Below are 12030 nucleotides of genomic sequence, written 5' to 3'. Positions count from 1 at the left end.
GCCCATACCAGCAAAATTATGTAGTTTCAATGCAATATGTGTACTTCTAGTACTCATCACTGATTATGTTATAGTTTAAGAGTTGTTTATTTCTGTGGTACTTGACATGTAAATTGTTGTTTGCCTTGTTCCAAGTTGAAAATACCACTGTGTATTTTTTTCACTTGTTGAACTTGAGGCACCGTGGGCCCCCGGTTAGGGGTCAGCCGGGGAACCTATGCCCAATTTTTTCAAAATTTTGATGGCATTTTAAGCTCATTCTTATTGTTACAATAAAAGTAAATGGCATTTTGGAGATATATTTTCACTCATATTTGTTTAGCCATGTAGTAGTAATTTATCAAGCCAGCAAACCAATATTTTCCGGACTTGGATATCTACCTACCTACCTTGTCCATCAAAGGACCGGGTCGTCGGGGTGACAGGGTAGTTTTCCTTTGTGCTGCAGCAGTCAGTAGCTCCGGGATTGTCATCCAAATCATTCTCTTCAATGAGCTGACTTCAGTTCAAACTTGAGGTTACAGTATATATACAATTACCTGCTGTATTCTTTTTTTTTTTATCGTATCAGGAACCCATTTCTTACAAACCTGGGAAGTGTGGTAATGTTGCCATGTGGTGCACAACGACAACCATGGCCACCAACTCTGGTACCCAGGAGAGGTTGTAGAGGATGGGGTGGAGACAGTGATTATCAACTTTTTCCACAAAGTTGCAGTTAACTTGAACCTTCTATTTCTATTAGAAATAAATCTTTAGAACTGCCCAGTATATACAGTGTAAAGAATGTAATGATTTCAGTACACCAAATAGATGTTAGTGCATGTCATACATTGTACGCTAGATTAATAATGTTTTATTGACATTGTAAATGCAGTGATAATATTGTATATAGCTACACTTATGATACATTTATTCAATCAAAACAAACATCTGCCATGTTTCTGCCATGTATTGTGCAAGTGTTGAGTTGTAGTACTCTTGATGCAACATGTAACATCATGGCTCATCCAGCAAGTGATATATGTACCGGTATGTGACAGATTCGATCGTGCAATCTTACCGTTGACCTTGACCAAGTTGATCTTGTAATTAGGGCAATTAACATTCAATTTGATGACATTCTGTGGATGTAACATATTGTATCTAATACTAATAGAAGATAACATAATGCTGTACACTGTGGAAGTCTATGAAGTATGTTGCTTAGTGGACTAGTCTAGTACTAGTATTTACAATGCTATATCATGCATATATATATGACTTCGCGGTTACCCAAAATATGGACTTTTTGACCTAAATTTAATCCTTTATGGAAGAAGTACAGGTAAAATAACTGTTTTTATGTAAAAGAAGACTAATGGGTGTTGCTGTGTCTGAAATATTGGAAGACAGGTCTGTTCCCATCAAAAAATACAGGTGTGTGAACTTTGGAGGATTTTTCCCCCCTAGGGGTCAAAGGTCTCGCTACCACCTGACAGATTTGTCGGGAAAAGCATATTTTGACCCGGCATATATACATAATAGAATGTCGTGGAAGTCTGGAACTCTGTGATGTGACTCAATGTAATACATATTATCAATAAATAAGATAAAATAAGATTTTCACCATTTACATACCTTTTAATCACCCTTTAAAAAGGTAATTTGTTCATTTTCTCAGTTGATTTCACAATCTGGAGGTTAACGAGGTCAGATTTTGGCAACTTCGTGGAGCCATATCTCAGGAACCGCTCAAGATATTGACCTCATTTAAAAAGCATTTCACTCACCTTGATAAGCTCTTCCAGAAGCTGTAAGAATCATCTCTGTATTATGTATTTGAAATTTTGGTTGGAATACCTACTTTAATGGCTATTTTCAGCAAAAAAAAGGCCAAAAGTGCTGTACCCGTTCCATGTTCTATCTAAAGAATGGCCGGTTCCATCCATGGAACAGGTGTTCCATTGCGGGTTACCTGAGGTCACATTGCACCTAAGTGGTGCGTAATGACCCACACATTCAATTTTATGTGCCTAAGACCTTAAAAATGTATTAAATCTCATCATTGTTAGTTTTTGCATACCTGTAATAAGATTAGTAAAGCTTTCGAGATTCAAAGTACTTGTTGTTGCATCTTTGTTCTCATATAGCTACTATTTAATTTATTTGAGAACCTTTGCCAGTTTTGCACTGGGGTAAGTTTGGAATAGTCCACTTTTGCGTGGGAGGGAGATGGACTGAAATATGCTGTATTTGCTCCCAAGCAAATGTCGGCCTTTCTAGTTTATTGTATATTCTTAGATGTTGTTTGTTATGTATAGTTGATGGTGTTAATTTTATGTGTTAGACTTAGCGTTCCAGGTTGTGTCAACATTTTCATCTGCAGCTTATACCCACGATTTTATGAAATTCTATTTGAAATGAACTCGTAATGAAACTCAGAATGACAACCGGAACCGTTGAGTCAGACGTTAAAAATAACGGGTAATCAGTATTACCACGGAGAAGGAGCTGTCTGAACTGGGAATGCGCTGGAAGGATGTTGAGAGAGAAGCCCAGAACAGAGCTGGATGGAGGGAAATCGTCGGTGGCCTATGCTCCGCACGGGGCCAAGGGCCCAGGTAAGGTAAGGTAAGTATTACCACATACAGTCCTGAGGAAGCATAGTCACTGAGATTCGAAATGTTACATGCATAAGCTTGCTAGCGCTCCTTATAGTACGTCAAATATACAATGGTTTACAAGAAGTTGTAGTAATATACGCACATATGCAAATGTTTGCATAATACCATTTGCATACTTGTGACTCGCTACCTTTACCAGATTCAATGTCCCCGTATTAACACTCCCGGGTTCGATCGAGCTCAAAAGACATGACTATGCAGCCGTGGAAAACAGCGTTTTGGCGCATATTTTTAAACAAAGAATTTATCGAAACCGGACACCCCTCTGTGCGAAGCCTAAGCAAAGTAGACTAAACCGATAATACCTTAAACACACCAAAGGTCAACGCGTGCGACCATTTTCAGGGTCAAAGGGGTGTCCGGTGGTAGCCAAAAGTCTTAATTTTCACGCACGAAAACACGTATACAATGAAAGCAAAAAAACGTGCATCATCTATAGCCCAATAGCAAAACATATACCGAGTCCAAAAAAATCCTGAAAAACGGCTGAGTTGAATCCCTTTAAAGAAATGGCAGGAGGGGGAAGAAGGAGAAATATGAGAGAAAGCAATATGTCTATGGTGAAGCCATAACTAGCAGAAAAGGACTTACACTTAATTAAGTCTTGAGAGCATTGGACTCACCTAAAACAAGGTTTGTCAGGTACATGCTAACAAATCAACAATTTCTACTAGCTGATTCTGATCTCGGTGTCAACATCTGATCTGTTTTCTTTAAATCAGAACTTCATACTTACTACATTATGGAAAATTTGATAGGCATTTCATGCCTGTACACAAGGATATAAGTTAATTCTAATATCATCATACAAGCACTATGTAAAAATGCATTTGAGTGGAGCAACAACAGGTAACTGTTACATGCCCGTAGCCAGAATTTTGAATGGAGGGTTTCTTCCCAGTGCGTGAGGGACCAGCGAGCGCTGTAGGCGCGAGGCGACCGGCGAAGGCGCGAGGTTCCTATAGGGGGGGTCCGGGGGCATGCTCCCCCGGAAAATTAATTTCTGAAATGGCATTTCCTGTGTTTTTGAGAGGATTTCAAAGACAAAAATCAGAGATAACTATTTTATTCAATGACAAAGTAGGCAGTTTTTATACAATTCCAGCCCCTCTGGTGAAAAGGGAAATCTTGGACCTTTAGATAAAAAGTGGACCAAAAAGTGGACCTTTGAGCTACGTGCATGTGTTATTATGAGTTAATCAGAATCTAAAACACCTGGCCAGGTTGTACGACTATTTCTGATGTGTTTGGTGTGACCTGGTAGTGCCTTAGACTAGCGAGCGGCACTCCTACATGTCACTGGTGCAATCATACAAGTCTCTGTGCATTTTGCTAACTTACATGTTATATACCTCTGCTGAAGAGACTGACCTTTTAAGTTGATATCTTCAGTTGACACTCGAGCTCTCTCACCAGGTGGATCTTTCTGTCGTGCTTGTAGGGCGTGTGCTCCAAATGGCTGTTCTGTAGTTATGACTAAGTACTGAGTCAGCTTTACTCATAGGTGAGTTGATTGTCTGAGAGTTACTATATAAATATTCACATTATGCATGTTGTTTACTCCATCTTGCGTTTTACTACCATTTTTGGTTGCGCAAACTTCTGAGCTCTTCGTGCTTGATTGTCTGAGTATACGTTATTATATGAATATTCACATTTCATGTGTTGTTTACTACCCCCAGTTCTTCCATTTTGCTGTACTACACGGTCATTTTACCAACTCTACAGCTGATTTAGAGTTCTTTAGACCTGTAACACGTATTGAGTTGGATAGTAGAGATTAATAGCTTTGACAAATTGAGCTTTATTCCAACACACAATTGTACAAGGATCAAATTTTCAGCGTTTTCACCAAAAATGTAATTTTCCATAATTCGACCGTAAACTGGTAACCTTGCGTTAGGCAAGGTTACCAGTTTACGTGCAGGACCAGTTTACGGTCAGTTAGTGACACGACTGCACTTCGAGGTGTACCATCCAAAAATCAACGGTCGTGAGCAACAAAGAATAACATGATTATGATCCTTATATGTGTCTTTTACGATAAGAATTTTGGACCTTGCCCTGTGCTATTCACCTACAGAATATCATCAACTAATATATCTGATGAAGAATAGAAGATGAACACCATTCTGTAGTACAGTGTAATTTATACGACAAAGAGATAGTTACGTTACTTATCATATACTTAATAAGTATAATACAGACAAGTATAATGTTCATAAGTGATACCTATGCTCTCGAATGAAGACTGCAAGAAAGAAAATAATACAAATAGAGAAATGAATATACAAAACAGCATTATTGACATTGAATATAGAAACATCAAAATATGGATATCGCAAAGTCGAAAATAAAATATTCTTGTCGATGTTTCATGTTCCTGAGTAGTACTAGTATATGACAAAGAAATAAACAAAACGCTACAGGGTTTTGCCGCAATACTAACAGTAATTTGCTGTACTGGAGGATTCCTGAGATATAAAGTGACCACATGATATTTCTGGGCAGCAATTAAAGACCTATCTAGGGCCGTGTTCATGTGAAGTCAGTGAAGGCGCTTTACATGTGGTTTACCCCGAAGCCGGTTTCAAGTGGCTCCATCTGAACGCTCCAAAACACATTGAAAGCGCCTCGATCCCAAACGACTTCTAGAGGTGGTTTCGAATCGGTTTTCCCGCATCGCGATTTGCGTCTGAACGCAATGTGATTTCAAGGTAACTTCGCCTGGTCATGGATTACGGGGTGATATTTCTTTATTTATATGCAATACCAACTTTTACGTGGCAGCAACTTAAAGAGCAGTAATGGTCAAATAATGTGTCCGTTCTAGGGCGAGCTTCAGCGCCTCTGGCGGGACCACGTCGGCATTCGGCCGAGATACGCTGGGAGGGGGGCATCAGCAAGCAGGTCGTTGACCTCTGACATTAATAACTCGCCACCTTGCGTCTTTTCATCAAATAACAATAAATGTAGCTCAAGCGAATTGTGATCGGACACGGTTTCACAGGAATGTGTGGCACGTGGACCAGATGTGAGGAATGTGAGTTACCCGAATCGCGGTTTGGGTGACTTCACATAAACACGGCCTAGAACTCCATCGGGTCTCTGACATCGGATCTGATACTGGACACCAGCCCAACATGCTGCACCAGATTCGGCTCCACCTTGTACCGGGTTAATCCTTTGTCGATGGCGAAATCCGACAGAGCGAAGTCCAGTGGGTATCTCTCATCACACGTGCCAGACTTCAGAAAGTCGGCTATCTCCGCCGCCATGTTTCCCGGGTAGAGAACGGCAGGTGTACAACAGAAGGGCCCGGTCGTGACCGTGTACAGCTGTGCCGACAGTCTACGGAACTGCAGGAAGTATTGCCTACCAACTGTCCAACACAACAATACCACATAAACAAACCCAAGAACGAACATTACAAATCTTCTGTGTGTCTTTAATCCTCTTCTTTGCGATGCAAGAAGGAAAGCAGTACCACCCAGAAGCCCAACTCCTGTGAGTTCTAGAAAAGACACGATGTCGCTCCCATAACCTTGCCATCTTTCTATGTTGTACAACTTCAGAAAGGCCCAGTCATCGCTGCTGTGTACAAGCTCCCCCTGGTGTATTCTCAGTTTCAGTCGGTACTGCAGCTTGTGTCGTAGGACGTGGAGCATGTCGGGAGTCGGAAGTGCGTCATCTTCCACCATTAACACGTACTCTGGGTTCAGCTCCACACTCTTTTCCAGACAAAAAGTATAATCTAGCTTTTCTCTCTCAAAGGGATCCTCTTCATTTGGCTGTTCCTGTTTGAGTGGGAAATAATGTGAATCTAATGTTACATTAAAGAATCTTCTGCCGAGAAGGTTATGTTTTCGAAGCCATTTTCCTGCCAGTGTGCCTATTGACAGCATAACTCCAGCATGGATCTGTATCATATTCGGCGTATCATGTCGGCAAACAAATGACAAGTTCAATTATGGAACCCCTGTCAGCTTTCTAAGGAACTGCAACAGTAGTTCCGATTTTCATATCTCGTGTTTTGGACGTGCTAGAGCCATGATATATAGTTCTTGGTCTAAGAAGTGGTGTAGGTTTGTGTCCCTAACAGCTGTTTAGGAACTGCAGGAATCGTATTCGTTTGCGACTTTAGAAGATGAAAAATCCAGATTGTCATGAATAGACCCCTTTCCAAATACCGGCGCCATTTAAAAATCCGCTCTCGCGAGAGCGCGATCGGGCGCGAGCGCGCGAGATCTAAACGCAAGCGGTAAGAAACTTCGCTTGCCGTGCGCTAACAATGGCATCTATTTGGAAAGGGGTCTATTCTAACGACAGAAACGCAGGGCTGAATCCAGACTGACAGAACTTACCTCGTCACTCTCCCGGTGCACGACGGGAACGTACTTGGACAGGAAGACTGCCTCGTGGTGAGTTTCCGGCGGGAAGTGGACATTACACACCTGTGACGTCAACATGGTTTGTGGTCAATTTCAGTAGCTGTTCTCAGACTGATTTAATTGTGCTTTCTACGAGCAAGGAGGTTCAATTTTCTTTGGTGGGAGGGGGGCCATTGAATGAATGAATGAAATAAATATATATTTTTGATGCGTCTAGACAAACCCTGTATCACAAACATGATCTGTTCCCACTTTTTCCATTGTACAAAAAAGCGAGAAGTTGACCACTGTCTTAGCTCAGTAACTAGAACACTTTGTATTGGCCTAGTATAGTACCCTTGTATGTTCCTTATGAATGTATGTCTAAGTCAAGTTGTGTATCTTTTGTCTCCAATTTTCTACATACGTCTGTAATGTGTATGTTAAGTCTTGACCTGTACCTAGCCCGTCGTGGCATGAATGCACAATAAAGGTATTCCATTTCATTTCATAAACAACAGGAAACCTTCGTGGCGCACCTGGAACATAATGTTGTCTCCCTCATGTTCGAGCAGCTGAACGAACTGTGTCACTACCTGCGTCAGGTACCGGGGTTCAGCTAAACCGTTGTGTGGTTGCCTGGCAACTGTTACCACGGTGATGACTAGCTGTGGTTGGGTCCGCTTCTGTGCCATTCGATTGAGTCGTCTGAAGACCCTGTGATGCGGTCCGTGTTTCCTCAGATAATCCTCCGCGACTGCTATTCTTTGCTGGTTTTCTTCTGCCAAGTATGGAATATGCATTATTGTCATATTAAAGGCATCCAATGCGATTTCAGGGCAGCAAAACTGGAAATATTATGAATAAGGCAATCTTTGTGATATTGACACATACTGCTTCACATTAGCACATTTAAATCAACATTTCATACCTTTGGCATTTAAAACTGCAGAAACAAGCGCCAATATGAGTTCTTTATTTTCTGGGCGGTACCCTAAAAATCAATCCAGGGCCCTTCCAGTAACCACTTTCCGTCAGAAATTTGGGCATTTTTGCTCCATGGGGGTCAAATTGGGATAGTGTGGTTTTAACTCAGTAAGTAGATAAGTGACTAGAATATTGACTTTGAAAAATCTGGTTTGCAAGCCGTAAAAACTGCATTTGATGCCTTTAATGTGGATGCATTAGATTATATATTGTGACAATAGTAGAAGAGTTAAGTAAACTTGACCTTTTAGTTTCATTCGACAAAGTTTGGACCTTGCATATACAACCAGACTTTCTACATCTTGGCATTACAACCAACCCCAATCAGAGACGGGGTGCGCCACAAACTTTCTGCAACTTATGAATGCTAGCAACTGCTCACTGAGTCACATGTGACGTCACAGAATGGGTGGATTGCTCATTCCTCGACAAAGACTCAGAAATTTGGGTAAGTCTAATTTCTTGTATTAGAAATTAAAGTTCAACCTTGTTTCATGATAAATAGTATATTCAAATAAAACTTGGGCAAAATTCTGTTCTGGGAAATATTTTCAGTTTGGTGGTGAAGTACTATGATATTTGCCTAACCGGCTTTAATTAGAATTATGGAAAATGGTGGTCAGTTTGGATTTTCCTTCATACAAAGAAGGTTAGGCCACAACAAGTAAATTTTATGGATGACATCCTCCTTAGACTCCAAATCTAATGCGAGCAGGCGAAAAAAACAAGGCGGGCCGAAAAAAACAAGGTTCCTACATTGTAAACTTTTGACTCAATCATTGTACAAATGGTTTTCATTCAGTGGAAACATCACATATACACAGCCAGAGTCACATATCACTGCATCAAAGTAAGAAACAAAACATTAAATCAGAGCCTTTTCTTGTCTCGTCTCTTCATAGTTATCTGCCATCCACCTTCCGGCATGGCAAAATACATCTTTGCCCATTTTCGGCATGATAATGTCAGAAGACAACAAAATTTTTTCTTTTTTTTCCAAAATCAGGCGAAAATTATTGCGCGCGCTGATGTCATCCATAAATATTACTTGCTGTGGCTTTAGCAATCAATGTTGAGTCACCGATAGCCCGGTCCAGCTGTGTTCTCCTGCCCGGGGTGACGTCATACCGGAAGTACATGGAGTAGGGCAGGTCGCTGCACAGGAGCGGAAGTGCTATGACGTAAGTAATGACGTACAGAGCTGTGATTCGGTAGTACATAGTCCTCCAACTGGACGATTCGAATTCCTGGATGCTGAGATCTTATGCTACTTTTCTGTGGGAATAGAAGAAGAAAGACTCGTTTGTCACTTTTTTTTCATTCGCAATTCACCAGTTTCCCATCCCCAGAATGCAATGCGAAAAAGGGAGTAACCCTCATTTGCATAGGACTGGAAGGCATCGGAATAATCCTGTTGATGTTAAACAGCTTGTTTTTCAGTGTGTTTTGAGGTGTTGGGGCATTTCATGCTCAACATTAATTTAGTTACCATGGGCCGAATCTGACAAAAAATAGAGAATGAGGTTTTAGTGTTCTTTTCAACATGAAACATGTGGTTTGTAACGTTACAGCATCAGTATAGCGTTACCACTATAACGTTACAAACCACATATTCAAAAAAATTCATTCTCTATTTGTTTTCAGATTCAACCCATAGTAATTTAATCAATGTTAAGCATAAAATGCCCCAACACCTCAAACCACAGTGAAAAGCAAGCTGTTTAACGTCAACAGGATCATTCCGATGCCTTCCAGTCCTATGCAAATGAGGGTTACCCCCCTATTTTCGCATTGCATTCTGGGGATGGGGAACTGGTGAAACAACACAAGAGCAAATTTTAAAACTAGAGTTGGGAGACCGTACACCAAGTGACATAATTACAGTGTGAAATTTTTAAATTATGTTATTTCGATTTGTCTCATTGGTTATGGAACTAAGGTTGTTATCAGCATGACCTATTTTAATTTATGCGCAAAATTGGGAATTTTCGAGCCAGCGAGAATGACGATGTTGTAAAAATGCAGTACCATGAAGCCCGCTAGGGGGCTAAATATCGAATTACATCTTTATGTCCGTATACACATTTTACCAAATATCATCACCCATTTTAGGTTAAAAACTAATACACACGTACACATACATACACAAACACATACACGCAAATACACACATACACCGTGACAAACACACACAAGCGGATACACAAACACACTCACGAAAATACACATACAAAAACTGACCAGCATTCCTCTTGGTTACCATTTATGGTACCAGACAACCAACCATCCACAACGATTCCAGCTACATAATATCGGACACTTCGCCTTTCTTTTCAACTTTATTCTAGTATATAAGCCCAAACAGCACTGTTATCGTTCAAGCAAAGGTGCCATTAAACAAGGTGTCATACTGTCTGCATAGCCTGTCATGTCTGCCGTCCTGGCTATTTTAGACACGTTCACACTCAGAGTCACTCAGCAAGCCTGCAGCGAGCTTTGAGGGCTGCATCATCTTCCCATGTCAATCGCTACGGTAGTGATTCCTAGTACTTACATGAATGCTAGCAAAAACGGCACTGTCTGCCGCTCCTCCCACATCTGCTTGGAGAATCCTGGCGGCTCGGCGTACAGCTGAAGACATAAAGTTAGACGAACCCTTCTGTTCACTAATTGTTCCTAAATTCCTCCAGATCAGCCAGAGAAATGACTGCTACCGTCGCCAATACTACATCACTACTAATGTTAGCACAACTAAGCTTGTTTCTGACCTAGGGTGGGACACTTCAGAACAGAAGGACAGTCAGTAGATTAACTATTTTACACAAAGCCAGACAAAATAAATTTGCCTTACCGGTTGCAACTCAGCTTTCGTCCGCACCGCGCAAATCGCGGCACGCAAACCCGAGTTTGACCCCAACCGAGGGGTGTTATGCAGTACAGTATCAAGATCAAGATCAGTCTGTCTGTGTGTTTTCCTCGCCAGCTCACCAGACTGACACACACGGCAGCTCAGGTGAGCTTCAAGCGTTACTTCCGGGGTTATGTAAAGGTTAAAGGTCAACAGTCGCCAACAATGCATGCTCGGTGAGCTCACCTGTCACCGCACGGATTAGGCCACAGCAAGTAAATTGGATGACATCCTCCGCATATTTCAAATCTAATGCGAGCGGGCGACGAAAACAAGCCGGGCCGAAAAAAAACAAGGGCTTAGGTTCCTACATTTTAAATTTTTTACTCAATCATTGTACACACATGATTTTTATTCAGTGGGAACATCACATAGGCTAACAGTACAACATTATCTATGACAACAATCAACGTTAGTATTTTTCACACTAAAAGTCTCGAAACCTTAACGTTACGCATGTATATTCATATGTATACGACAGAAGTGACAGGAGCTCGAGCTCATGTACAGCAAATTGTACGACGAATTTGGCTTTTATTTAGTATACCCGTCATTTAGTCGAGAATGCTGTCCTCTGAATGACTGGACAAATTTGGACGTCCAGCAAAAGACAAAGCGGAGCAACGCCAATAATTATCAGTACGTTCCATTGAAATAACCTTTATTACTAGATCAACTTTTCTTTGTCCAGGTGCAACGAAGGAGTCCTTTTATACTCTCCAAGCAGAGGTTTGGAGTTATTTTTGGCGTGTTTTAGGCTTTTTTATCGGGGTTTCCCTTTTGCACTGGATTTTTTTTTCTCACCCAACAATTTTCTTGCATTCCTTACGTCCCTCTGAGGTGTTAGAAGTGCAAGAAAAATACTCCCGACCTTTAAAAAAAATCCGCACATTATACGTATAATGTAATTTTGGACGGTTTTTTGGTTGGGTGAGAAAAAAATTCCAGTGCAAATGAGAAATCCCGATAAAAAAGCCTAAAAACACGCCAAAAATAACCCCAAACCCAAACTCTGCTTGGAGAGTAGTTCTTTTATCGGTATGATATCACTGTACCGAAGTACTACTCTCCAAGCAGAGGTTTGGGATTGGGGTTATTT

The 12030-nt window shown here is 41.0% G+C and overlaps 1 protein-coding gene across 1 annotated transcript; it reads right to left on the bottom strand.

The window, feature by feature from the left end:
* Nucleotides 1-5676: 5676 nt before the first annotated feature.
* LOC109484831 (transmembrane protein 246-like) lies at nt 5677-10598 on the bottom strand. The gene is made up of 5 exons (XM_019788187.1): nt 10578-10598; nt 9105-9298; nt 7576-7817; nt 7031-7120; nt 5677-6463 (listed from the first exon to the last, which is right to left on the bottom strand). Exons 2-5 carry the CDS (start codon nt 9241-9243, stop codon nt 5756-5758), a joined length of 1179 nt encoding a protein of 392 aa, XP_019643746.1. The 5' UTR covers nt 9244-9298; nt 10578-10598; the 3' UTR covers nt 5677-5755.
* Nucleotides 10599-12030: the final 1432 nt, after the last annotated feature.

Source organism: Branchiostoma belcheri, unplaced genomic scaffold, assembly GCF_001625305.1.
Source record: "Branchiostoma belcheri isolate BF01 breed outbred unplaced genomic scaffold, Haploidv18h27 scaffold70, whole genome shotgun sequence".
Lineage (NCBI taxonomy): Eukaryota > Metazoa > Chordata > Leptocardii > Amphioxiformes > Branchiostomatidae > Branchiostoma > Branchiostoma belcheri.
The sequence above is the reverse complement of the archived record's forward strand: the minus strand, read 5'-3'. Positions and strand labels throughout refer to the sequence as shown.

Bases quoted from the DNA above. Each gene is read 5' to 3' on its own strand.
- LOC109484831 (XM_019788187.1), bottom strand. From the start codon at position 9,243: ATGTACTACCGAATCACAGCTCTGTACGTCATTACTTACGTCATAGCA. The intron at 7,121-7,575 runs GTGCGCCACGAA...TTGACGTCACAG, and splicing joins GAGACAACATTATGTTCCAG to GTGTGTAATGTCCACTTCCC. The intron at 6,464-7,030 runs GTAAGTTCTGTC...CCACTCAAACAG, and splicing joins TGCACCGGGAGAGTGACGAG to GAACAGCCAAATGAAGAGGA.